General features: G+C 42.9%; 2 protein-coding genes across 2 annotated transcripts in view; both read left to right on the top strand.

The window, feature by feature from the left end:
* The first annotated feature begins 2,109 nt into the window (after positions 1 to 2,109).
* The window catches only part of TMEM242 (transmembrane protein 242), a 33,679-nt gene continuing 7,788 nt past the window's right edge, over positions 2,110 to 28,000 (top strand). Inside the window, exons 1-3 of the mRNA XM_014846961.3 lie at positions 2,110 to 2,237; positions 2,763 to 2,863; positions 11,352 to 11,489. Of these exons, the coding sequence (XP_014702447.1) occupies positions 2,150 to 2,237; positions 2,763 to 2,863; positions 11,352 to 11,489 (327 nt within the window). The 5' untranslated portion in view covers positions 2,110 to 2,149. The remainder of the gene's footprint in view (positions 2,238 to 2,762; positions 2,864 to 11,351; positions 11,490 to 28,000) is intronic.
* LOC106834939 (L-lactate dehydrogenase A-like 6B) lies at positions 11,352 to 28,000 on the top strand. The gene is made up of 2 exons (XM_070484765.1): positions 11,352 to 11,489; positions 26,129 to 28,000. The coding sequence occupies exon 2, from the start codon at positions 26,410 to 26,412 to the stop codon at positions 27,529 to 27,531; it is 1,122 nt and encodes a 373-aa protein (XP_070340866.1). The 5' UTR covers positions 11,352 to 11,489; positions 26,129 to 26,409; the 3' UTR covers positions 27,532 to 28,000.

Consider the following 28,000-nt stretch of genomic DNA (forward strand, 5'->3'; position numbering starts at 1 on the left):
GGCCTGTGCAAGTGCTGGGTAAGTGATCTTTTTGACGTCAAGAAGCTAAAAACTCTACCCTCAGATCATGGTAAGGCTGCCATTTTGTGAACACAGGTCCTATTAAGAGGGATGAAGCTTGACTAGGCTTGTGCAGATCATCAATTGCCTCACTTCTCTTTACTTCCAATCATCTGTCTCCACACATCAGACTGCCCTGCCCTTCATCCCGTAAATTGTCCCCCAAGCCCTGGATCTGGGAGACAGATCTGAGGGCACATGCCTGCTGTCTCCTTGCAGATCAATATCAAAAAATAAAGCTACATTTCTTTTCCCAAAAGCTGATGCTGTTATAATTGGCTTTTTTAATGTGCCTTGGGCAAGAGAACCCCAATTTTGTGCCATAACAAGTTAAGAAAGTTACTCTTTCTGAGTTTATGGAGAAGATTAAGTGAGATATATTCAAAGCATTTAGCACAATGCCAGACATACAGAAAGCACTCCATAAATGTTGGCTGCTGTGGTCATCATTACCTATGAAGGGAAGGAAAAAGGACAAGTCCTAAAGACCCTCAACAAATGAGCACAGCATGTACCAGTTTGAAGGGCCCTTGCAGAATCTGGCATTGTGCTTCCAAGGAATCCAAAGTTTACATAAATTCTGCGTGATTTCATCCACACAGAAATTTGAACAGAGCTGTAGTTCTCAACCTGGCTGATCATCAGAACCACCATGGAGTTTTTAAACTGCCCTGCCTGGACTCCCAGAGCCATCATCTTCAGTCGTAGGCCCTGGGCATCTATAATTTTTTACATCTCCGTGGGCAAATGATGTAAAACAACTCCTGGAATCAAAGAGGATAAAAGGTAGAGCCAACATGTACTGAGTATTTATTCGTGCCAGGCACTATGCTAAGTTCTTTGTTTACATTGCTTCATTTAATTCTCACAACAACCCTAGGATGTAGGTACTATCAGCTTCTTTTTTTATAGAGGAGGAAACTGAAGTATAGAGATCCTAAATAACCAAACCAAGTTCACTTAGCGGAGAAGTGGTTTACGACCTGAGCCCAGCTTCTAGCTATTAATTGCATTTAACTGATGCGAAAACGGATGCGTTCATTTCCTCATTGACCAGCATTTATTTATTATGCACGACCCAGTAATACGCTGAGAGCCAGGGAATATAAAAATGAATAAAGATCTCCATCTCCAACCTCAAGAAATTCATGGCTTTTTTTTGTTGATGTTCAGAATGAACAAATGGCAGACAGATTGCCTCATTTTAAAAGACGATGTCATGTGTCTGTGTTTGGGAGGCTGAAAAGATTTTCTATGACTACCAGCCTCCTCCTTTGAATGGCCATTTGCAGAATCCACCACCGTTTGCAAATCAGCCTCCCAGCCGGAAGAGCAGGCCTGTCTGCTGGCCACCAGCGCTTCCCCGCAGGAACTGCTCCAGGCAGCCTTGAAGCTCTGTGTCGGAGACCTCTTAGCGTGCTCCTCGGGTCTCCCCGCTGCGGTTGTGTTATCCACTTCAGTTCAGCATGCTAGACATCCACTCCCCTCGGTAGGCCGATCAATCAAACCGTGGGGAAGGAGGCGCATCACCGCAGAGCTGGTAGGCTGGCCTTCTTCCAGGGATAAAACCTGTTACTTACACCCCAACTGACGACTGTTAGGCAATTTCCCAGCAAAGTACAGAGAAAAGACTGAGGCTTGCCTTTTAGAATCGTGAAATGTTAGCGCTGGCCAAACCCTTGGACATGGTGTAAGACTTATTAGGAAACCGAGCTCCAGGGTCTCAGACCCGCTGGGACTGGGCTCCTGGCGCGATGTGCGACCCCTCACTGCCTCCTAGAGACAGGGCTGGACATTGTTTCAAATAGACGCAGTATTCAAAAGCAGCGATCATCACCTTGGAGCAGGAAAAGGATCTCCCAGGGAGACCTCCTCGGCCGCAGGGCTGGGCTGGGGACGCAGCGTGCAGCCACCACACCTTCCCCGCCCGACGGCTAGGGAGGAGAGTGGGTCTTGGGGATCCGGCCATTCTCCGGACCCGTGTTCAGGATGCACGGGGTAGACGGCAGCGGAACCTTTCTTCTCTGCCCCGCTCTCGCTTCCGCCCGGGCCCAGTGGGCGCCGGACGCAGCCGCGCAGGCGTGTAAACATGGAGGCGGCGGGTGCTGGGAGTGGGGAGCCGGCCCCGCGCCTAGAGGCTCCGGGGTCCGCCGAGGACCGGCTTTTCCTGGTGAAAGGTGTGGTGAGGCGCGGCTGTCGGGGCGAGCCCGCCCGGGGCCCTCGCCTGCGCTGGAGGGGCATTCTCCCGCGCTCGGCCTGGGAGCCCTGGGCGTGGGTGGGCCCTGGGGTGAGCCGGGGGTCGGGCGGCCCGGGGTGGGGTCGCCCATGGGCTGGGCTGGGCCAGCGAGCTGTTCCGAGTGGGCTGCGTTTCCCCCAGCCCCTCTGCTGTCCCTTCTCTAGCTCCCACGGTGTCTTTCCTCCCCGGGGAAGAGGAGCAGGGACCCCGCGCCCCCTTCTCTACGCTTGGGAACCATTCCTCAGAATGATCTCAGGTGCCAGAGGTCGTGAGGTCACGCGGGGTTCACAGCCGCTCTCATTTACCCTTGGCAAGAGCTGCTTAGCTATCGTTTCTGGGATTTCAGAAGTGCTTAAAATGTAATTTAAATCGTATCTGAAACTTAACTTGTATGCATCTTTTTAACTTCAGCCTTTGTTTGTTTTTCTTTAATCTCTCTCCCCCCCACCCCTAAAACTCTTGGCAGGTGGAATTTTCCTTGGTACTGTTGCTGCAGCGGGAATGCTGGCTGGATTTGTAACAACGTTGTCATTGGCTAAAAAGAAAAGCCCTGAATGGTTCAATAAGGTTTGTTATTGTTTACCAACCAATGGCAGCTCCTTTGCAAAGGGAAAGTAAAGAAAATGTTGGTGCCCTTTCATATTAGGTTTTTTGTTTTTCTTTTGCTGGGGAAGATTCTCCTGAGCTAACATCTGTGCCAGTCGTCCTCTATTTTGTATGTGGGTCACCGCCACAGCTTGGCTTGCTGAGCCGTGTGGGTGGGCGCCTGGGATCTGAACCTGCAAATCTGGGCCACTGAAGCAGAGCCTGTGAAACTTTTAACCACTGGGCCACAGAGCCAACCCCTTTCAGATTGTTTTAATAAGTAAATCTATATTCATCTCAGATTCAAGATGTGTGCAAATTAATCAATGGTCTTTATTTTCTTTTAAAAAGAAGTACTTAATTATGTGCTTTCTTAAATGTTAACAGAACAAGACTCTGAAAGCTCATCCAGTACATTTCCTCTTCACACTGTGACTTTAAATCTAGGCAATTCACTCTCAGTTGTAAGAGGCCCCAATATTTTATGTGTCACTAAGAAAAAGTGATGCCAATTAAATTCTTGACACAACACTGATTGCAAGAGGCATTTCTGTCTCAGAGATGTTAAAATGTTGAAATAAAGTGTGTCTTAGTATTGATGAAAAGCATAGGTCAGCTCCTTGAACCTGGAGACCATATGTTGCTTGTGCATTGCTGCAGCCTGCTTCCTGGAAAAGTGCCTGGCAGCATAGTAGGTGCTCAGTAAATTTGGCTTGAATGACTACAACCTACTTAAGGCAGGAAATCCTTACTTCATGTGCAAGATTGGGCAATCACTCTGTCGTGTTCACGTGTACCTCATTTCCCGAGTTGATGGGAAATTTCCTTCACATTTACTTGTATTTACCTGTTCTTATGTATTGTCCTGTTTCTGTCCTCTTGCCTCATATGACTTATTTATCCATTACTTCGTTGCTTCAACAAATGTTAACTCAGCATCTTTTATACGTCAGGCACTGTACTAGGCAGGTGCAAGAGATACACAAATGGGTAAAACATATCTGTGCCTTGAGAAGCTAGCATCTGGTGCAGGAGACAGATATTAAACAAGTATTTACACAAATAACTATATAATTACTATTTGATGTTTGCTTTGGGAGAACAGTGTTATGTGAAAAATAAACCAGTTGAATTCCCTTTCCACTTATATTTGTGTTTATTAATCTAATCACACTTAAGCCTTATGAACACGTCATGGAAAGAGACCACATTTAGAGTGTGTTTGGATCCCCCCCCAAATACTCAGGGCTTATATGGAGGTTACAAGCTCACTGCTATGAACCTCATGGTCATTTCCCGTCTATATTAGAGAATGTTTTCAGAGCAGAAATATACCCTGTGGCAGAAATCAGTAAAACCTGCCTGACAGTGGTGCTTTAACAGTGGAAATTTGGTTGATTTCTAAGCCTAAAGTACTGTGTTAACCTTTGAATCACAGATCTTTTTGAGAATCTCATGAAAGTGAGGGATTATCTCTCAAAAAAAAAGCACATGTACTTTTCACAACTTTGCATTCTATTTTATGGACCTGAGATTTGATTATCACACGTGCCCTTTATGCTCTAACACAGTGGCTTTCAAACTGTGGTCCACAGAACCCTGGGTCTCCTTGAGACCCTTTGGGGGATCTGTAAAGTCAAAACTGTTTTCATCATAGTACTGAGATGTTTGCACTGACGGTACAGAAGCATGAGGGGTAAAACTGGTGAGGCCTTGGTGTAATCAGGGCAGTGGCACCAGACTATCCTAGCAGTGATTGTCTAACGCCATCATTGATAAGAATGTCCTTGAAGCACTAAAATTATTAATTTTATTAAATCTTGTCCCTTGAATATACCTCTCGAATATTCTGTGTGAAGAAATGGAAGGTACACATAAAGCATTTCTGCTCTATACCAAAACAAGATATGTTCCTCGAGGAAGAGCAGTTATGTGATTGAGTTGCACGGTGCACTAGCCATTTTTTTTTCATAGAATATTATTTTTACTTGAAAGAATAACTGACAAACTATAGTTATGCCGAAGTGGGTATTTGGCAGACATTTTCTTCAAAATGAACAAAATGAGCCTGTTTCTGCAAGCAAGCAATTGTCAGTATTTGTTGCCAATGATAAAATTTGAGCTTTCAAGTGAAAACTAGATTTTAGAAATCTTGTATCTGCCCTTGTGAGCTTGACAGCTGTTCAGTACTCACAAGCTTTTCTGATGAGATTGGATTGATATTAATGATGTGATTCTTTGATAATTAGTAAATGGTGTCAATGTTTGAAAGATCTGTATGACTTCGTAAATGTTTTCTGAACGATCATGATGCATGGATAAAAGTTCTATTCAAAGTGCAAAATAGACTAGTGGATTTTAATGTAAGAAAGTACAAAAAATTCATTGATACAACTTCAGATTCCATATTGCAGCTAACGTTTAAGAAGCTGTTTGTTGGGGCCAGCCCCATGGCTGAGTGGTTGGGTTCTCGTGCTCTGCTTTGGCAGCCCAGGGTTTCACTGGTTTGGATCCTGGGCGCAGACATTGCACCCCTCATTAGACCATGCTGAGGCGGTATCCCACATGCCACAACTAGAAGGACCTACAACTGGCATATACAGCTATGTACTGGGGGGCTTTGGGGGAAGAAGAAGAAGAAATTTGAGAAAAGACTCACAACAGATGTTGGCTCAGTTGCCAATCTTAAAAAAAAAAAAAAAAGGCTGTCAAGTTTTGGTGTAATATCAAGGAAGGAAGGCTGGGGGCTGGCCCCGTGTGGTAGCAGTGAAGTTTGCTCACTCATTAAGTTTGGGGCCCAGGGTTCACTGGTTTGGATCCCGGGTGCAGACCTGTGCACTGCTTACTAAGTCATGTTGTGGCAGGCGTCCCTCACATAAAGTAGAAGAAGATGGGCATGGATGTTAGCTCAGGGCCAGTCTTCCTCAGCAAAAAGAGGAGGATTGGCGGCAGATGTTAGCTCAGGGTGAATCTGCCTCAAGAAAAAGAAGGAAGGCTATTAAAATTCTCCCTTTTCGAACCACATTATCTGTGTAAGGCTGAGTATTATTCAGATACTTCAGCCAAAAGGCACATTGCAAGAGATTGAAAACAGAAGCGTATATGAAAATCCAGCTGTCTTTTATTAAGCCAGACATTTAAAAGATTAACAAAAATGTAAAACACTACCTCTCTGCACTAAATTTTTTCTCATTTTGTAAGGTTATTTTTCATAAAAATAGCTTTATATTAATCTGTGATGGGTTCATTTTTTCAAAATGAATTAATAAGTACAATTCTAGAATTCCTATGTTTTAATTTCTAATACATTAAATATTGATTAATATAATCCATATGATCAGAAATCTTTGCGATCCAAGTATAAATGTGTCCTGAGACCAGAAAGTTTGAGAACCACTGGATGGTTAACTGTTGTGTGAAGTTCCTTGCCCCTGGGGAAACGTGAATTAGAGCAGTACCACGGCTCCAGACTCTGAGAGGTAAAGTGGTTGGTAGAGGAGCTCAGAGGTATGGAGCAGTTAATGAGATAACACTGAGCAAGCACCAGTTTAAGAATGCCACTTAGGCCGTGTACTCTAACGTTAATAGTGACAATAACACCTAACCTTTAAGTGCTTACCATATGCTAGCTGCTGCTGCTGTAGGGTGAGGTAAGAGTTCATTTAACCCCATCGCAGCCCTATTAGGGTCTGTTTTTGTTCTGTTGTCCCCTTAAAACTGAGGCACAGATGGAGGCCGGCCAGGGGCCATAGTGGTTAGGTTTGCCCATGCTGCTTATGCAGCCCAGGGTTCGCTGGTTCGTATCCCGGGCATGGACCTACACACCACGTATCAAGCCATGCTGTGGCAGGCATCCCACATATAAAGTAGAGGAAGATGGGCACAGACATTAGCTCGGGGCCAGTCTTCCTCAGCAAAAAGAGGATTGGTGGCAGATGTTAGCTCAGGGCTAATCTTCCTCAAAAAAATCCTGAGGCACAGATGGATTAAGCAACTTGCTCATCCTGGTACTCTCTCCATCATTGATTACTTCTAGGGTATAAATAATACTATTTTTAGCAATTTGTTGTTTAAGTAGATTTCTGTCCACCAGCCTGGGACTGTAGGTTTTAATTATAATACAGATTCAGATTGCAACCCAGAAGGACTTTAAAATGATCAGCATTTAGTTGGGGACTGCCTACACTGCTGTTATTCAGGAGGATGATCATTATGCCTTAAATGTCTTATTTGAATTGTGTTAGCTGAATCTCATGCTAGAAAACTGGGAGTAGAAAGGCAATAGTAAGTGCTGAATGAACGTTCATTTTTCTTTGTCCTTTGAATAAACAGAGGAAGATCCAAGCTCAGGTGACTTTTAAAAATATATGTACAGATATAATACATATATAATTTCTTTCCTTCCCAGGGAAATCAGGAATTTTTCATTTAAGTTTCTAAAATAAAATTTAGGCCAAAGCACTTAAATGAACCTTAGTTTAATAATATTTGGTTAATGGTACTGCTTCTGGGTGAAAATTCAGGCCAATTAGAAGTGAGTGCATTTATGTAAGATCTCTGGTACCTAGGGAACCACTCTGAAATTATAGCAGCATGAGAAAAGGAGTAAGATAAGAGTATACTGTTTTAATCATAGAAAAAGCTGAAGAAAATTCTCTTAAAAATCTCGTTGGGACTAAGGTATATCTACAAAAAGTGTAAGTCAGCAAATACTGAGTGTCTGCTAGGTCTCGGCATGGTGGTGGGCATGGGGATACAGATAAACAGATGTTTCTGTGTGCCCCCAATAATATTCACAATCACAAATCCACACGTTAAAAAAATCTATTAAATGAGTTGTCATATAATGAAAATTATTCTAAAAAAGAGAAGACTTGGGTAAATTGAAGTATATTTCCAGGTGGAACACAGGACATTATAAATTTGCTATCACTGGGTTAGCTATGTCATTCTAATGAAAATGCCAATGAATGAAGGTTGGAGAAATCTTGACAGAATGTTCTCAGATTTTTCTGGAGGAAGTAATAGGCAAAAACAGCAAAGACAACTTTGAAAAAAAAATAATGAGTATGAGGTACTTTCTGGATATGAAGACGTTATGATTCTATAATTAAATCTGTGTGATTCTGGCATAAAGAGTAGATAGTAAATTAGTAGTACAAAAATAGCTTAGAAACCTCTCTCTATGTAAGTTTCTCAGATAAATTGGTGGGGGGGCACTAATCGAGAGGGGTGCTGGGGCAGGCGCTAAGCTGTCTGGGAGGTCACTCCCTTTAGTCATCAGCTCCCATCAAAACCAAAATAATACCAGATGACCTAAAAACGTTAGGGTGAGAAGAAGAGACAAATTTTTAAAACACAGCTAAAGGAAAGAGAAATGACTATGACTTTGGACAGCATTGGAATGCATCTTTGACCAAAAACAAAGAAAAAAAGGCAAGATAAAAGAAATTAAAAGTAAACCAAACTGGGAAAGTTTGGTAACACATTTGATAGCTATAAGGGCTAAAGAACATATATAACAAGAATATACAAATAAGAAAACTTTAAATTGGCAAATAACATGAGTATACAATTCAAAAGGCGTAAACATTTAGCTCATGCTAACTTGAGAAAATGTTCATTCTCACTAACAAGAGAAGCCTAAGTTATAAATAGTTTTATATAAATTTCAAAGGTTTCCTTTTGGTTGGTTTCGTGTGTTTGCTTTTTTTTTAACCGAGACTGTCTGATAATACTGGCTAACTTGAAATGGTCCTCAAGAAACATCGCTGTAACTTAGCACAGCCTTTTGAACAAACGCTTGGGAGTATATATCAGTTTATAACATGTTCATTCTTCTCCACTCAGTAATTCCACTTTGAGGAGTTTTTCCTGAGAATTCAGTCGGAATTGCAGATAACTGTTAGGCACAAAGAAGGTTCTAATGTAGAAAATGTTGAAACTAGTATACGTTGGCTAGTAAAAACAAATGGCTACGTAAATTATGATAAATCTCTTCAGTGTAACCAGTAAACAATGTTTTGAGTTCTTCACGTTATAAGAGGATGCATGTTGAAAATTTAAAAGTTTTAAATGGTGTTAAACTTTTTAAAACATCCACAAGCAATGAAAAGCGAAAGAATATGTCGAAATGTTTACCGTGGTTGACTGTGTAATAAAAGTGAGAGTTTTTTTCATTCATTCTTACACTGCTTCATACATAGCAAATTTTCCAGTGATTTATAATCAGAAAAAAAAATGTGATTCAGCCTTTGAGGAAGTTAAGTTTTTTATTGTTTCTGAGCATTTTTGTTTTGTCAATGTTTAGTGTGTTTTAGCAGAGGGGCTCACCAGGACAAATAATAAATTCCTCATATTTTATAAATTCTACAGGTTCTTTAGAAAAAAGATAAATTACATTTCATATTCAGGTCAAACTATGGAAATTAAATGAATGTCCCATAATTGGTTATCTGGTAAGGTTAAAATTTCACGTAGGCCCTTAAGTATTGTCACTTCTTTCTCTGCTTCCAGTAGGGTATGTATTTGAATTATCCCAAGTAATGATGGTTTGTATTCTCATTTACACCATGGATTCATTTCCATTGAAAAAGATGCTTTCATTTACATTTTGTATTGTGTTGTATTTATAATCATATGTGGTAAAGGACTGAATGGCGACCTCCCCTTAGTTGTCAAGCCAGACTGCTGAAGTGCTCCAGCTTTTACGAGCTGCGACACCTTGAGCAAGGTGCTTCATCTCTCTCTGCATTCGTTTCATCATTAGTAAAATGAGGATAGTAATAGTCCCTGTGTCACAGGGTGAGGTCAGATGGATTAATACATGGAAAATGCTTGGACAGTGCTTGTCACATGGGAAGGGAGCAGTAGATTATAATAAATTATTAACTGTGCTAGAGTACTTGGAAATGTAGGGTCTCTGGGAGATTGTAGTCCTGCAGTCTCACTTGAAGAGTAACTTGTTTAAGGGCCAGCCTGCTGGTGTAGTGGTTAAGTTCGTGTGCTGTACTTTGGCAGCCCGGGGTTCGCAGGTTCAGATCCTGGGCGCAGAGCTAGTACCGCCTATCAAGCCATGCTGAGTCAGCGTCCCACATAACAGAGGAAGATTGGCACAGATGTTAGCTCAGCGACAGTCTTCTTCAAGCAAAAAGAGGAAGACTGGCAACAGATGTTAGCTCAGGGCCAATCTTCCTCACATGCACAAAAAAGATTAATCTATTTGAAAATAAGATTAGTGGTCACGTAACAGTGTAATAAGGAAGTATTTGGCTTTAGTCCTTATGATCAGTCTAATTTAATCATGATGTCACCAGTAAATAGAAACATGTAGAGTATGAATCCCACTTGTGCAGTTTTATTCATAAAACAATAAAAATATCACCACATCCATAAAATATCACCAGACTTAAAGAAAAATTTATTTAACTCCCTGCATGCTGGTCAGACCTTTACTATTTTGTCGTCTTTGTTATTCTGAGCTCCTTCTAATCTACCTTAGTGGATGCTAACCCTAGATACTGCCCTCTAAGGAGTGTCTGACCGGTGTTATGGAGGAGTCTCTGTTTATTTTCCACTTCAGAGTTAAATTTTTAAACAAAAATACTCTACCAGCTTACTGCCAAGTTAAAGTTTAATTTACCAAATCATAGAATTGGAAGAGACTTGAGGACTCTAGTACACTATTCCTCCCAGTGTCTTTATCTTTTTACAGCCTCTCCCCCCCCCCCGCCCAGCTCGGTGCTCTCAGTGATGGTGGGTGTTCCTTTCTGAAGCATGCACTGCATTCTTATTCTTCTCTAGTCAAATTCGTGTGTGGATGGTCTGAAAGTTGTTCACTTATTACAATTGTAGATTTTTACCTTAATATTGTGCCTTGAAACTCAGGAGGAGGGTCACTGTTTATTTTCTAGTTTCTCATTAATAGCTACCATAAGCTGAATTTCTACTATGTGCCAGATATTTTGCAAATATATTGCAAAATCCTCACAATGACTTATATCACATCTTTTCTCAAATTTAGATTTAGCCCACCTCTTCCAGGACCCCCTCCTTGAAGCTTCCCCTTCCTGCAGCAGTAGATTAGGTGTCCTTCTCTGGGCCCATAAGGCCCCGTATGGATGGTTCTGTTGTTGCACTCCCCTTTAAATCACAGTTAACTTTTCCGTGTCTGTGTCTCCGCCCCAGACTGAAGTCTACTGTCAGAGAGAAGTTGCTGTTTCCCTTTGTCTCTCCAGCACCTAGCAGAGCTCCCGGCCCAGCGTCTGGCGGACTCCAGTGTCTATCAGTCAGAGAAGGCGGGACTTAAGTTATGCATTTATTAAGTAGCAAAGTTGGCATTTGAACTTGGGTTGGTCTGACTTCCCAATATTTTGGTGCTTACACAGAGTCGTTAATTTCAAGTACTTCCCAGATATTTATTCTTTCCAAACTGATGGTTTTCCCCCAAACCTTCCTGTCTTCATTACAGGGAAGCGTGGCCACTGCCGCCTTACCGGAGAGCGGCTCTTCCCTTGCCTTGCGAGCCCTGGGCTGGGGCTCCCTTTACGCGTGGTGTGGGGTTGGCGTGATCAGCTTCGCAGTCTGGAAAGCCTTAGGAGTTCACAGTGTGAGTAACTGCAGTCCTGTCATGGGTGTCTGGAATGTTCGTTCTACTGTATGTGGTCTAAATCTTCCTGACTTTCAAGTTTGCATATGGTTTGTTCACTGTCTTGGGAAGTGATGACAAAGAATGTGACTAAATTCCTAGTAATAACTAGGTTACTTCTTTTTACTAGTAAATCATATAAATAACTGAAAAATTTCAAATATTAAATAATGACTAATTCATAGCAAATGTTCTATATAAATTGGTGTTAACTACTTGTTGAGTAAAATTATTTAATTTGGAACAACCGTCTGTGCTGTTTGACATCCATGTATATAAACGTCTTTGTAAAATAGGTAAGCATTTTTAAATTATTAATGTGTTTACATATTACTGAGAAAAAAATCCTAAAAGCCTACATATGTGTGTTTGTGTACATAATTTATACCCCAAGCTAAAAAGCTACACATTTGGAACGATTGGCTGCTGCTTTTTTAAACTACTGGTAGAAAGTTCAATGGACCAGGCTCTTCGTGACAGGTGAGAATTGATTGTGGTTTGGAATAGCTGGCCGCAGTGGAGTTGATGAAAGGAGGTTTTGGATTTGTTTTGAAAGTGAAGTCAACAAGGATTTGTCATAGATTGGATGCAAGAGGTGAGAGAAAAAGTCAAAGATCCCCACGGCTTTTGACCTGAGCAGCTAGAAGATGGGTAGGGACCAGCATGAGAGGAGCAGGTGTCAGGATAATGTCAGATATTCAGTCTGGGACTTGTGAGTTTGAGATATCTGTTAGATGGCCACACAGAGAGTCAAATAAGCAGTTAGACGTAGAAGATTTGAATTCAGGGTATAAGGTAAAGATATGAATTTGAGATTCATCAGTATATAGAGAGTATTTAAACCAGGAGACTAGAGGAGCTCACCAGAGCAATGAACGGAGAGAGAAAAGAGGTCCAAGGAAGGCGCTTTTAGGCATTCCTAAGGTTGAGAAGTTGGGGAATGAGGAGAAAGTAGCAAAGGAGATTTCCCTACCGAAGAGGGAGGTAGTGACTTGGATGCCAGGGGAAGAAAAAGTTTCAAGGACATGTGTGCTGGGGCTAGGTCACGTAAGATAAGAACGGACAGTTCACTGAGTAGCAATGTTGTGGTCATTGGTGGGAAAAGCCTGAGTGGAGTGGATGCAAAAGAGAACGGAGGAGAGAGGTTGGAGGCACTACGTATGGGCAAGCCTTGCATTTTGCTGAAAAGGGAAAGAAAGGAATGGGCTCCTAGCTAGAAGATGGGATGGGGTCAGAGAGCTCTTTTTCTTAAGTTGGGAGAATACACAGCGTGTGCGAATGCTGATGGGAGTGATTCAGTAGAGGGGGAAATTGAGGTGGGGGGAGTAGTAGGTGTTATTATTATTGCCAGTATTGCTATAGGCATTACGGAGTTTTTCACATTGGGTTTAATTATAGCTAAACGTCGGCATTGTACTTTTCATCAAAATATACTGATAGACAGATACTGCTTTTCTGCTAGTCTGACTAACCTTTATTTTTAAAGTAACTTTGCTGATTTGTCGTTGTTTATAACGATAAAGTAGAGATTACTTGGAGAAGTTAGAAAACTCGTGACTGGAGGTTTTAGATGATTTTTGTTGTTACCTCAATTTTGCTTTTAATCAGTATAAAATCTTTTCTTCCATTTCAGGCGTTATACCAGGCATTTTAGACATAGCAGATTACTCAGTCTTCACGATAACTGTGACGCAGATATTATTCTCCCCATCTTAGAAAACTGGGACCTAGAGAGGTTGAGTCACTTGCCTAAGGTCACACAGCTTGTAATTGGTAGAGTCAAGATTAAACCCAATCTGGTCGTCTTCGGAAGCTTTTCCAACATTACCTCCCTTAGCTAAGATGGAAAAGAAAGGAGTATGTGGAGGGGCCAGGGTGAGGGCAAGGAAGTAGTGAATCTGGTTTTGATTGTGATGCAGTCCACAGGGTTCCTGAAAACTTGACAGGTTTTACTGGGTATCTTCAGTGTGGGCCTCATCTCCCAACCTCTTAATTTTCTCATAAAAGAGAGGACCTCCTTTTAGCTTTCATTAGCAGGAAAATGCTTAGGATGTAATGGTAAATGAACAGCAGGATTCATATCTGTATTAATAGGAGAGCAGTTATTTGAAAACAAATGAAAAAAACTGGGAGGAAATGTGTCTGGTAGAAATATGTGAATGAATTATGGGTGTGTGGGTGAATTTTTTACTTTTCTATGTTTCTTAAATATATATTGCTTTAATAATAATACTACTTTTTAAAAAATAGTCCTAGATTTTATGCTGACAATGAAGCTCAGCTGCCTGGGAGTTCACAAAACTTCCTTGACTGCATATGAAACCCACGTAGGGGGCACGAAATACATAATAGTGAAATTATTAAGCTTTTAGTTCCTATAAAAATGACGGTCTATTAGCACTTTACATTGACTGCATGGAATTGATAGGCGATGTTCCCAGAGTTTAGTAATGGAGGCTATAAACTGAGTAGTAAAATTTTAAGGTATTTGAAAATATGAATAATCTTTGATTTAGAAGAGTCATAATGAATCAATCCAAACTTTCATTGACCAACAAAATTAGGTTATTTAAATTATATGTTCAAGAACGTGGGCTTTGTGGACTAGACTATACTATTTTAGTTTCTAGAATGTGAACTTCTTTGTTTTATGGCACTGATAAGAGGATTATTGCCTAAATAAAATATTCCGGGGAGAAAAATTCTTTTCTGATTGGCACTATTGAATATAAGCATATCTGGAATTCTTTTGTATTTCAGCTTCATGTCTTTAACTAATAAGAGAGAATGCAGATGCTCTCTCCCTGCCTGAAGGCACATCCGTTTGATCTGCGTGTCTGAGAAGTCTCACAGAGAAATGAACCACTGATAGTTTTTCAAGGGCACGTCTTTTAAAAGCAGTAGTGTTTATTAATTTGTTCATTCAAAAGACATTTGTGGGCCCACCCTGAGCCAGGCACTGTGCTAAGACAGGGCTCCGCAGTAGACTGTTACTATGGGGGGCTTAGGTCTTAAGACTTTCTAAGGAAATTCTTATTATGTGACCCTGCTCTGAGGCTTGTGGAGAGCAGTGTGGTGTATTTCAGCTCTGCATTTAGAGAGTTCCTGCGTTTAGAGAGCTTTGATGATAACTGTGAGGTTGCCCTGTCCGGGGATGAACTCTTACCACTATTTACTGCCTCTTACTGGGAATGTTAACGTTTTATGGCTAAGGAAAACAGTCTTAGTCAGAAAATGTTGAACAGAAGTGGTCCAGGTCTCTGCACTCAATAAATAACTGAGATGTTCATTCTAGATAAATGCAGGTAAATCAAAATCAATTCCAGTGTCAAATGATTGTTGGTAACTACCTTGAATTGTATGAAATCTCCAACATAAACCCAGTTCAGACAAAAGGGTGCCATCTACTGGCTGACCTGGAGCAGCTCACGTTCCCTGTTTTAGCTCACAGCTCCATCTGCTGGCCTAAAAGGGAACGTGCTGAGAATGCTTAAAGCAGAGGCCTTCAGTTTCTTAGAAATATTTTGGATTTACTCTTTGTTCATAGTTATTAGGGAATTTCGTTTCATATAGAACATGTATAATATATCAGATATAAATATAAATTTGAATTTTACACAATAGTGTGTCATTTAATCAGAGGATTCGAAAAAGGAGAGTTAGTAGAAGCTATCTTGTCAGCAGACTAAAGCAGATAGGTGCACCCAGGCTTTACGATGGGGCCCTGCCTGCCTTCCTGTAGGAATCAGTACAGGTTCACCCTGGCATCGCCTCGCCAGCTCCACCCTGCTGACCAGCCTGTGGGCCAGCAAGCAAGGCCTGATTGCTCACTATGAGTTCATCAGTTACTTTGAATTATGGTATTTTATCACCTGATTATGACTGAGGCAGCATTAATTTTATCACAGTAACTTAACTGTGAAAAGAATGAACATTTACTATGGGTTTATGGTCCCCTGATGCAGCTGTGCAAAGGATCCTCGGAAACTGACACGTTCAGGCCAGGTGAGTGCTCACCATGGCAGTATGATTAGATTGTTTTATTAGGGCAGATGTTTTTTTTTTTTTTTTTTATTAATGTTATGATAGATTACAACCTTTTGAGATTTCAGTTGTACATTTTTGTTAGTCATATTGTGGGTACACCACTTCCCCCTCCGTACCCTCCCCCCACCCCCCCTTTTCCCTGGTAACCACCGATCAGATCTCCTTCTCAATATACTAATTTCCACCTATGAGTGGAGTCATATAGAGTTCGTCTTTCTCTGACTGACTTATTTCGCTTAACATAATGTAGGGCAGATGTTTTAAGTTTAGAGAATACAGCAGTTGAAATAAATATTCTTCAGGGAGTAAATAAGGATCTCTAGTGATACCAACTGGTGGTTCTCCAATTATCAAAGAAAAAACCCTGCCACCCACAGTTACTTACATATTACTCAAGAGCAAGGACTTGTTAACTTTTTTACCTTTTATTATTCATAGGAGGTATTGATACTTGAAAGGATTTCTCAAGAGGTTGAGCATATTTACAGTTAGACTATCTTGTTTTTTTCTCCCCTTGGAAGGAAATACATTAGATGTATAAATAATTCCTAATTGCTATGATTGGAAACTTTCTAGCTTTTTATGCCTGTGGGCTCATGTTCAACATTTGTTTGAGGTGAGTGTGTCTCACACTCCTGGTCAGAATCACCCATTGCTAGTGTTTACTGTGGCTTGGAAATAGAATATATTCATGATGCCTGGTAGAGTTAGAATTTACACACAGTTTACTGTTGTTAACCTCAAAGGAGCTAAAACCTCAATAGTAATAAAACCATGAACATTCTTAGTTATCGTGAAACACTTTAAATTGTTCAGAGATTTAAATGTAAAAATTAACTTGTAAATGGAGGAAGTTTTGTTTTGTTTGTTTTTACCATGGGATAAAAGGTATTTGTTTTTATTTACATATTGGTGTTTATTTTTAAAGAAAAATATATTTAGGACCTATCTTTTTTAAAACAAAGATGGCTTTTTTTTTGTAAAAATACATACTCCTTGTTTTAAAAAAAAATCTGTAGGAAGTACAAAAAAGGAAACAAAAGGCACCAGAAACCTACTGAGTTGTAATCACTTATTACAGTAGAAACATCCCGTCAGAGCTTCTTCTATAGGAGTATTCATATAACTATGTAAATGTTGCTTATTGTACTACTCTGGAACCTTTTTTCACTGAATAGTCATGGGAACGTCTTTGCACAGGAGAGTATATAAATCTCCATCACTTTTAATGGCTACATGGTACTCTATTATAATTTACTTAATCAGTCTCCTGCCAGTAGCATTTAGATTGTAATTTTTCACTATTAAACACCATAGTGAGCCTCTGTAGCCATACATCTTTTTGTGCTTTTTTTGCTCAAGAAATTTATACTAAAGACAGAAGATGTTATTGTTGAATCAGATGTTTTTGATATCTGTTGCTAAGTGGAAAGTGTATACAATTTAGAAGATATCAACAATGCAAAAAAGTTTCCCAGCGCCCTTGCTGTTAGTGGCTTCTGTTACTCTGAAATGTCTGCCAGTCCGATAGATGGAAGATGATCCCTCACTTCCTTTCCTGCGGCTCTCTGAGTCCCTGCTGCTGTAAAGGCTTTCATGGAAATAATCCGGGACTGGAGTCCGCCTGCCTCTCCAGCCCAGTCTTCCGTCCTCATCTGCTTCCTTCTCAAGAGTCCAGGCCTCCTTTTCTTTAAAAAGCAAAAAGTAAAACATGTAAACAAAACTCATGTTAAGTATTTCTCTAAAAATTGGCATCTGACTTTCCTATTCTAAGAAAGATCCTGAAAAGTAATATTATACCTTTCTGCTAGGACAATATTGGATGCACGTAAATAAAATTTTCTTTCTCCAGCTCTTTTTTGTAGCCACTGCTAGGTATACTTTCTATGTTAACATGTAGGCTTATTTCTTAATTACTTTATGACCAGCTTTGAGGGTTTGTGCTAGTTACAGTCAAATCTTCCTTTGGAGTTTTTGCTAATTTCAGTTTTACCAACATTCTGATGTATCTCGTATTAAGTACAATTTTTTCTACACTGTTTTTACTCATTCATCTCAAATGAAACAAATTGTAAGTGAATGTTTGAACCCCATATGTAAATAAAACTATGGAAAAGCTTAGAAGTTTTTAACTTCAAGATATCTAAGAAGGAAATAGACTTTATGCTATATACTGTCATTGGCTTAGGTCACAGATTAAAAACAAATCTGAGTCTCCCGGTAAATTGTTTAATGATAGCCACTTGTGAGTGATCTGCAGGAGTCTGAAAGCGGCCGGAACATTTCCCTTCTGCGTTCTTGCCTGATCCGGTTTCAGTGCTTCCAGAGACTTCTACCAGTGTCTGCCCCCAGGAAGCAAGCTTCGCTTTCTTATTCTGATCACCATACGTCAGCAGACCCAGCCTCGCTCCCTCGTCCTGTAGTCCTCACTAGAACCCCCAGAACACAGAGTCGTCCTATCTTGCAGGGATAGTTCGCCTGTCAGACTCCCAGGCCTTCAAACAGCTTAAGCATAGCGGAGTATTTTCCTAGAATCATTTGTGAGTTAATTGGAAGTGGCACTGTGCATCAGTTAAATTCGGGTCTGAGGTGACAAGAACATCTCTATAACCCTTATTTCTCATTCCACTGCAGCTCTAATGGGCTTGGCGTCCAGGTGGGGAGGAGCAATCCATGCAAATATGGAGGAGCAATTTGGTGACAGAGAGGCCAAATCGCAGGGACTTGCTCAGTTTAGAACGGAGATAATGATCAGTGTACTTTTTAAGGGGGCAGGGGGAGAGAATCAGCTTTTTTGGCATATTGCCAAGATACCTCTTTAAAAACCCACCAGTTTCCTTTTATAAATAAAATAGGGCCCCAAGCATTTTATAAAGTGGGAATGTGCAACAATTATGAGGAAAGATAAGCTCTGCCATAAAAGCCTGCTTGTTCAAGGCCTGACACAAATCAGGCTTAATCACCTCAAGAATGTTCCCAGCCTTACTTCACTGGAGGAGAGGTATCCTTGTTTTCACTTGGGTTCTCTCTTCCTCTGTCCTTGTTTCTCATACTGAGCATAGAAAATTGGACTCACGTGAGCAGCTCTCTAAAAGCATTGGGAAGTGAAGACCTGATAGCATATGCTTTCCCCTTAAGCTTTGTTTAAAAGGTGCCTATTATTGGCTAGTCACTTAGGAATATCTAAAATTCTGTGGAAAAATTATTATATGTATATGTTGATACATTTATATATATTATTATTCATTTGCCAGTATATCAGAAAACAGTGTTCTCTCAAATTGAATTTTTCTGACAAATATTTCTAACAATTTCAGGAAGAAATCTTATTTTTTTAATGTGCTATAAACATATATGTATCTATATATATATATCTTTCCACAATGTAAATTATGCTGAACATAATTTCGCTTTTTCTTGATGACTCAGATGTATCAGTTATTGTTTGCCTCTTGTGCTATTAGATGCTGGGCTTTTTATAGTTCTTTCTTCTTTTTGGTAATTTTTCTTGTTCCTAGTTTGGCTCTTATTTTCTGCTTCCCACTCTCCCATTTACTTCTGAAAGGCTGCTGCTTTATTTTACACACAGTTATAATGAGGTTCCTTCCTTTGCGTTTATATTTTCTCCTTCACAGGCTTCATCCACATGCAGAAGGCTGCCAGGGCTGTGTCTCCAGCCCAGACCCCTGAGCTCCTTGCTCATAGGCCCACTTGTGGACACTGATGCTCGGATGTCCTGCAGGCATCACGTGTGTTCCCACCTGAACCATCATTTACCCCCCACCCTGTCCCCACCCCACAGCCTGCTCCTGGATCACTAACAGTGAATGGCAGCATCATCCACAGAGCCGCCCAGACAGAAAAGCTGGATTCTCTTCATGACCGCACTCTTTCTCACCCCCGGATCTAATCAATCACCAAGTCTTACTCTCCCTGACCCCTACAGCCACTATAGTTGGGGCACCTTCCTGCCCCAAGATTATCACAATTTTTTATCACATTATTATTATCACGAGATGATCACAATCACTCCTCCCAGCCTCCCCCTTGCCTCTCTACAGTCCTTTCTCCACACGACTGCAAGAGTGCTCTGGCCTTCGTCTTCCGCAGACCTCGTCTTCCCTCTACCTGCATCTCCCCCACTCCCTCTGCCTTTCTGCATGTCACCGTAGGTGAAGGGTCCACGGTGCTCCCAGAGGCCCACCCCTGCCCCTGGGCATTCAGTCCTACCCCCGGTATCTGCCCACGGACCTGGCTCCCGTACTTTCCTCAGCCTTTGCTGATGTCAGCTTTTCCCTGTGCTGCAGCATGTACGGACGTGCTCTAGTTTCTCTCACCTCTCAAAGTTCTCTCGATATTTCTCATCCTCCTCCGGCTACCAGCTCATCTGTCTGCTTCTCTTCATAGAAAAGATTTCCTGAAAGAGATGCCTGTGGTCACTGTCTCCACTTGCTCCCCTTTCTCTCCTCACTGCAGCTTCTTTCCCAGCACCCCCTGAAACTGCTAGTTTCAGGTCGCCAGTGCTACTTGTTGCCAGATCCCGGTCTTATCTTTATCCTTCTGTTACTTCACCTCTCAGCAGTGTTTGACACAGCTGAGCATTCTCCCTGCCATGAAACACTGGGTTTTGGCTTTTAGTCCCCTCAACCTCACTGGCCATTTTTGCCTGTCTCCTTTTCTGGCTCCTCCCCGGGCAGACCTCTAAATGCCAGAGTGCCCAGTGCTTCATACTTAGACTCTCCTGGTCTCCACCTGTCTCAGTCCCTCGGGGCTCTCATCTAGTCCCTGGCATTTTAAAACAATCTGGACAATCTGATGATGTCCCAGTATATAGCTCCAGCCTGGCCTTCAGATTTGCCTCGCAACTGCATGTCATACAGCTTCACTTGTGTGTCTTCCAGGCGTGTCGGTGGCCCATGTCCTAACCAGAGCTCTTGGTTTCCTCACCTCCGCCGCAACTTGCTCCTCCCTTAGGCTTTCCCATTTCAGTAAATGCCACTGTCATCCCCCGAGTTGTTCAAGCCAAAAACCCAGCAGAAAATCATCTTAGACTCTCGGTTCCCTTCATTCCCTTCGTCTAATCCCGAGCAAGTCCTGCTTGTTAGCTCTGCGGCTAAACACCGCCCGGCTCCTCTCAGCCCTCTCCACCTCCATTCGTCTTCTGCTGTTGAAACAGTTTCCTGTCTAATATCCTGGCCTCTCCTTTACTTCCCCTAGAATGTTTTCTCCACACAGCAGCTGAAGATATTTTTAAAATGTAAGTCAGATCTTGTCACTCCTTTATTTAAAACCCAGTGGCTCTAGCTGAAGAAGTCTGACAAGATGTGGCCCCACCTACCTGGCTGACCTCATCTTGAACTACCACAGTCCCCCTCCCATGCCAATCCCCACCCCACCTCACCCGGCCACACCCCCCGGCCTTGTTCCCTCAGCACTCCAGGCTTATTCCTACTTTGGGCCTTCTAGCTTTGCCCAGGAAACTCCTCCCCAGATGGTCACATGGCTGGCTCTGTGGTGGCATCCAGAGTTTCACCCCAAACTGATTTCACCTCCTCAGAGAAGCTTCCCCAGGCCATCTGGTCTAAAATAAAGTAGCCTCTTGACTCCCACCACTCCATTCCTCTCTGACATTATCCTATTTTCTTTTCTTTGCAGTGCTATTGCAAAATGAAATTATATTGACCATTTTCATGTTTTATTGTCTTTGCAAAAAGAGTATAAATTTTGAGAGAGTCAAGACCTCATTTATCTGGTTCCTTGTAGCCACAGCTCCTGCAGCAGTGCCCAGCGCAGAGGAGGTGTTTGGTGAGCATCTCGTGGAGGGAATCTGACCACTCTGCTTCTCCCATTTCAGTGGCTCCCTCTTCCCTTGAGAAGAGAGTCCAAGCTCCCGAAATGGTTTGAGTCCCTCTGGGATCTGGCCCCTGCTTGTTCTTTAACTCACTGGGTCTCAGCGGGGGACAATTTTGACCACCCCTCTTCCCAGAAGAAAGATATTTGGTGATGTCTGGAGACATTTTGCCTGTCATAACTGCCGGGGTGCTGCTGGCATCTGGTAGAGGCCAGGGATGCTGCTGAGCATCTGACAACGCCTAGACAGCCGCCACAAAGAATGATCTGGTCCCGAATGTCAGTGGTGCTACAGTTGAGAGTTGAGCCATTTCTCTCATAAGCCTTGTCACACTCAGAGTCCCAGCCATGTGGAAAGGCCCTGTTCTTCCTAGCCTCTGAGCCTTGTCCTTGCTGATCCCCCACCCGGAGCCCTCCTTCCTCTGCCTGCTGTTCCCCGCTGCTGACTCTCTTCTCTGCCTCCACGGAGTCCTGAGGCAGATTGACTTTGAACCTTTACAACATGGAGTTAATCTGTTTTGGCAGTTTGGGGTTTATACAGATAACTTATGTTTCTACCTCAAATTGAAAGTAACTTCCATACACAAATGTATTTTTCATGTCAATTTTTTAGATGAATAAAGCTGCTGTTACTGAGGACTACAGCATGACTTCCATTAATCCAATCGCAGAGAGTGAATGGGGTGAATTAGTAAAACCACCAATGCAGTGAGAGCCTGTAGCCGTAGCGTTAAACTGTCTCAGTTATTATGATTTGGGCTGTTTAAACACGAACTAATGAATTTTAATTTTTTTGTTTTTCCTGTTTTCTCCCACATTAAAGTATTTGCTTTTCTTCCTGTTCAATGATTAATACATGCAGCTATTTTACAGTGCATGCAAATTATGTGATGCCTTTAAAGAACAAAAATGAGATTTGAGGGATTTATTGGGAGAATTTGCCAATTCATTGTTCTCACATTCGAATACCATAAATAGGAAGTTGATCACAGTGTTGCTTTTTGGATTGACATTCTGCCTTTAGCCTTCTCAGGAGACAAACCTTTGTGGCCCTGCATTGTCCTTCCCCAGCATTCCCAGTATTGGTGACAAAGGACGGTACTTCCAGATGCTGGGATTTGTAAAGGTCCCCACACAGGAAAACAAAGTCATAGAGATTTTAATATCTATGAGCAATAGAATCACAGCTCACTAAATTGTTTTAAAACTACAATTTGCATTTTATGAATTTTAAATCACAAAGAAGACTTTTAAAATAATTGTGTTCAGGGGCCGGCCTGGTGTCGCAGTGGTTAAGTTCGCACGTTCCACTTCTCACTGCCCCGGGGTTCTCTGGTTCGGATCCTGGGTTGTGGACATGGCACCGCTTGGCAAAAGTCATGCTGTGGTAGGTGTCCCACATATAAAGTAGAGGAAGATGGGCTGAGTGTTACCTCAGGGCCAGTCTTCCTCAGCAAAAAGAGGAGGATTGGCAGTAGTTAGCTCAGGGCCAGTCTTCCTCAAAAGAACAAAGAAAAAAAACAAATAAAATAATTGTGTTCATATAATGCTCTCCTTGCATGCTAGTGAGTTTATAGCTTATCATATTATTAACACTGCTTTCATTGCATCTTCCTTTTTTCAAATCAAGGGTTTCATGCACTGATTATTTTTTAAAAGCTTTCCAAAAAACAAAACAGTTTAAATAACTTTAAAGGATAAAACTATTCTTTCTACCATTGCATATTTGTTTTCCTGGGTTTCTTGCACTGTAGAATTATCTTTTTGTTTGTTTTTTTTGCTATGTTCTAACTTGGTAAAGGTAGATATTGGCTTTGGAATAGTTAAGCTTTTAGCTTATCCATAGCTCTATCTGAAATTTATGCATCAGCCTTGCTAAGAAACTCCAACCAGGCACCTACACGTTTTCCTTTGTTCAGAACTCCAGCTCCAGGTGGATTCTCCAGGCCTGCCTTTCGGTCTCTCTCACCGTTTAGCCCTCCAGCCTTACTTGACTCGGGTCTACAGTTATTTACTCACACTTTTCTACCACGAACATTTACTGAATCCTTGCTCACTTCCCAAGCTGTGTTCTAAAGGATAGGGATATGCTGGGAAATAAAAGGTGATCCCTTTGGAGTAACAAATTCGTAATTATATTTAATTGTGGGTGATAAATCCTATAATAGAGGTACAAAGTACACTGGTGGCATAGGGTTTTTAAAAAGTCAGTTTTTCTGGGGTGATTGTAGAAGTCTTAGGAGAGGATGGAATATCTGAACTGGACTCCTAGATAGAAAAAGGGCAGGGGGCCTGGGGCTGAGAGTCCAGGTGGAAGGAGTAGAATGACTTGGTTGCGGCCACGCTTGGTCCAGAGACCTGCTAGTCATCTTCATTTCCTGTTTCCTCCCTCCTAAGTAGTGTAACCAAAAGTATTCTGGCATAAATCTGCCATCGGGTGCAATATTATACTGCATTTTGAATAGATAATTTGAGATAGGTTTTCTATTCAAAGGAATAATGAGCCACCTAAGATAGAAGGTCATTAGGGAGCTGTCTGGCTATATTTGGCTTTTCACATCTTGGGGTAGACCTCAATCTGCTCTGGAGTCATGAACATCTCTTCGTCTTTCTCAGTTCTCTCCTTCTTACCTCAAGACTTACTGTAAATAAAAAGCTGCTTTGTTTGAGGTATTTTTATTTTGAAGAGTTATTTTTCTCAAAATTGATTTAGTTGTAGCCAAGGGTTTGAAAAACTGAAGAGGCAGCTATCATGGAGATTGTATTTCTGAAGTGGTTGAAACTCTAGAAGGAAAATTACTGTAGAAAGAAGCCATCTAGCTAAGAGTCTTTATGCCCTTGAATTTCATCCTCAAGAACACTTATCTTGGAAAATAAGTCAAAGGAAGCAACAGAGGAAGAAGGTGGGAACAGGCATCAGGCCAAAACATTTCAAGTCATGACTGGGATAAAAGAAATGATAGCTATCAAAGTTAGTCTTTTGAAAGGATCCTCTATTAAACAAAGAACATTTTAAAAATTCTAGTTTTTAATTTGAAAAATGGGTACCATAAATCTGACCAGCAGAATGGAGAGAACTCATGCCTGTGGCGCTGTCATCATTTCGTGAGTCACAGAGCTTGTGGCTCCGCTGCATCTACGCAGGGTGCCTGGTGCCTGCTGGAGCGCCAGCGCATCACACTGGAGGGGGACTGCCAAGCGCCACTACTTGCCACACTTGCCCACCCCTCACCGACTCCTTTGCTTGTTGTTCCTCTCTTCCTGGACTGCATTTCAGAGGCAGGAAGAGTACGAATGGCTTTTCAAGTTCTGATTATAAAATGTTCATTTGGTCAAGATAGCAGTATTCTGAAACTGAAAATTTTTTTTTTTTTGCTGACTGTGAGGGGGCTGCATGTACCAAGAGCCCCACTAGGGGAGAGCATATTGCTCTCTTAGAAGGAAAGGAGAGCTTTGAGGATTCATTACATGGTCAGAACTCTGTTTATAATTGGGGAGAAAGTGCCATTATTTTTATTTGGACTTTTGTAGTTAATTGGGTTTATTAGGGTATATATTTCATCAGTTGAAAAGTTTTTGTTTCCTTAAAGACTTGAAAGAGGGGCTGGCCCCATGGCCTAGTGGTTAAGTTTGACACACTCCACTTTGGCAGCCCGGGTTCAGTTCCCAGGTGTCGACCTACGCCACTTATTGACAGCCATGCTGTGGTGGCAACCCATACACAAAATAGAGGAAGATTGGCACAGGTGTTAGATCAGGGTGAATCTTCCTCAGCAAGAAAAAGAAAACTTGAAAGTTCATAAGACTGACCAGAGAAATGCAGAGGAAGGTGAGATATACTGATGTTATGTTGTACAAGCTAATATTTTACTGCTTTAATCAATAATCTGATTTGTGTGTTGGTCAAAATTTGTCATTTTAAGGACATTTAAGACACAGTCATGCACCACATAACAACATTTCGGTCAACACCAGACCACATAGATAAGGTGCTCCCATGAGATTAGTACCATATAGCCTAGTGTGTAGTAGGCTATGTACCATCTAGGTTTGTGTAAGTACACTCTGTGATGTCTGCACAACCATGATCACCTAACAAGCATTTCTCAGAATGTCTCTGTCATTGAGCAACATGTGACTGTGTCTTCATTTCAACAGAAGGCTGCATCGCCACCTTTCTGCTTGAGAGGTCGTTTTTAATCAGGCCTCTCAATCATGAGCTTTCCTTTGGCATGAGAAAGTAGTAACAGCCTCTCCGTGTGTTTCCACTGTTGGACTAGCTCACCGTCAGCCCCTTCCCCTTGCCGTCAACCTCCTGTGACTTCCCCACACTTGTGGGTCATGGTAGTGACTGGCATAAAAAGCAATGAAATCCTTTCCAAATAGAAGGTTCTCAAACGGGATGCAACATAATACAGAAGCCCCACTTCCCCAGGATGCAGGGAGACGGTGCAGGAGGCCATTGGGAAACAGAGCACACACGGCTTCTTCCCAGCAGGGATACAGTTCGGAAAATTTAACCTTATTTTCATCTGTACTTAATGGAAGTATTTTTACTTGGCATTATGTAGTAAAAATAGAAAATCAATAATCTCAGGGATCTGGGTTGGCCCATGACACATGTTAAATATTGAAGAGAATTTGTGATTGTAAAACTTTAACTCCAGAATTCATTTGCTAGAGAAGCCCTTTTACCACCCCAGGCTGGTCAGACAGGAGACGGACCTCGTGGAGCCCCTCACAAGGCCACGCGAGCTGGGCCCGCCGTACGCAGCCGCAGTAGTGCGCTGGGGGTTGCGGCCGAAGTCCCTGGCCTCGCGCAGACGCAGTAGCTGGCCGCGGGGCCGTCCAAAGTTCCCGGCCTCGCGCAGACGCAGTAGCGGGCTGAGGAGGCGGCCAACGGTCGTGGGCTCCCTGTCTTCGCGCCTCGGAGTGTGCGTGTCGCCTTCCCCTTTCCCTCCCAGCGCCGGTTCAGTGAGTGGCCATGAGCTGGGCTGTGGGCGTCCTGCGGGCCGGCCAGAGCGTGAACGCTGCGAGAGCGAGTTTCCTGTCCCCCAGGATGGCGCCGTGTCCCCGCCAGGCGGCAGGCGGCTCTCCCGTGGCCAAGGTGGCGACCGTCCAGCGTGAGCTGCTGGAGCCCTTCTCGTTGGAGGAGGCCGTGCGCCGCAGCAAGGTCTCGGTGGTGGGCACCGGCGCGGTGGGCATGGCCTGTGCCGTGAGCATCCTGTTGAAGGGCCTGAGTGACGAGCTCGCCCTGGTGGACCTCGACGAGGGCCGGCTGCGCGGGGAGACGATGGACCTTCAGCACGGCAGCCCCTTCCTGAGGATGCCGCACATCGTGGCCAGCAAGGACTACGTCGTCACCGCCAACTCCAGCCTCGTGATTGTCACCGCAGGTGCGCGCCAGGAGAAGGGCGAGTCACGCCTCAATTTAGTCCAGCGAAACGTGAGCATCTTTAAGTTGGTCATTTCTAACGTTATCCGCTACAGCCCTGGCTGCAAACTGATTGTCGTGTCCAATCCGGTGGACATCTTAAGTTACGTAGCCTGGAAGTTGAGCGAATTTCCCCAGAACCGCGTCATCGGGAGCGGTTGCAACCTGGATACCGCCCGTTTCCGCTTCTTGATTGGGCAGAGGCTTGGCGTCCACCCCGAGAGCTGTCACGGCTGGGTCCTGGGGGAGCACGGGGACTCCAGCGTTCCCGTGTGGAGCGGCGTGAACGTCGCCGGTGTCTCCCTGAGGGGTCTGAACCCCGCTGTGGGGACCGACCGAGACCCCGAGCAGTGGAGAGACGTCCACCGCGACGTGATCGCCAGCGCCTACGAGATCATCAAAAGGAAGGGCTACACGTCCTGGGCCATCGGGCTGTCGGTGGCCGACCTGTCCGAGAGCATCCTGAGGGATCTGCGGAGAGTGCACCCCGTCTCCACCGTGGTCAAGGGCCTCTACGGAATCACGGAGGAGGTGTTCCTCAGCGTCCCCTGTGTCCTGGGCGAGCGCGGCATCACCGACCTCGTGAAGGTGAAGCTGACGCCCGAGGAGGAGGCGCGTCTGAAGAAGAGCGCGGAGACGCTCTGGGAAATTCAGGAGGCGCTCGAGCTGTGAAGTTGTGCGGAGCCGCCCTTCTGAAGTTACTGAAGAAGAAGAAGTAGTTGGGGGGTGGTATGTGTCACATTTTTAATAAACCTGAATTTATAAAAGTTGGAAACAGGAAGGGGGGTAGAGTGACTCTCCTGTTTGTTTAGCCCCCAGCTCTTCTATTTAGCATCGAGATGCTGGATGATACTTATTTTTTTTACAATTCCGAAGTGCGTCAAAGGAGGTGTTTTTGTGCCACTGATGTGCCAGTACTTTGTACATGTATGTAGTTGCCGTTGGGCCCAAAAGAATGGAGGATGTAGGTGTTTCTTTTACCATAGAAATTCTGATTCTTTTCATTAAGTACCTGTTAACTCTTTGTTCTGGCTGGATTATACCTATGTTCGCTTGTGTACTCTTTGTTACAAGTGGAAGCTTCTGTGCAATGTAAAAATAAATGTACACACAGTTACTTTTCGTAATGGAGCCTTCATTT

The sequence above is a fragment of the Equus asinus genome, chromosome 1 (genome assembly GCF_041296235.1).
Source record: "Equus asinus isolate D_3611 breed Donkey chromosome 1, EquAss-T2T_v2, whole genome shotgun sequence".
Taxonomy (NCBI): Eukaryota; Metazoa; Chordata; class Mammalia; order Perissodactyla; family Equidae; genus Equus; species Equus asinus.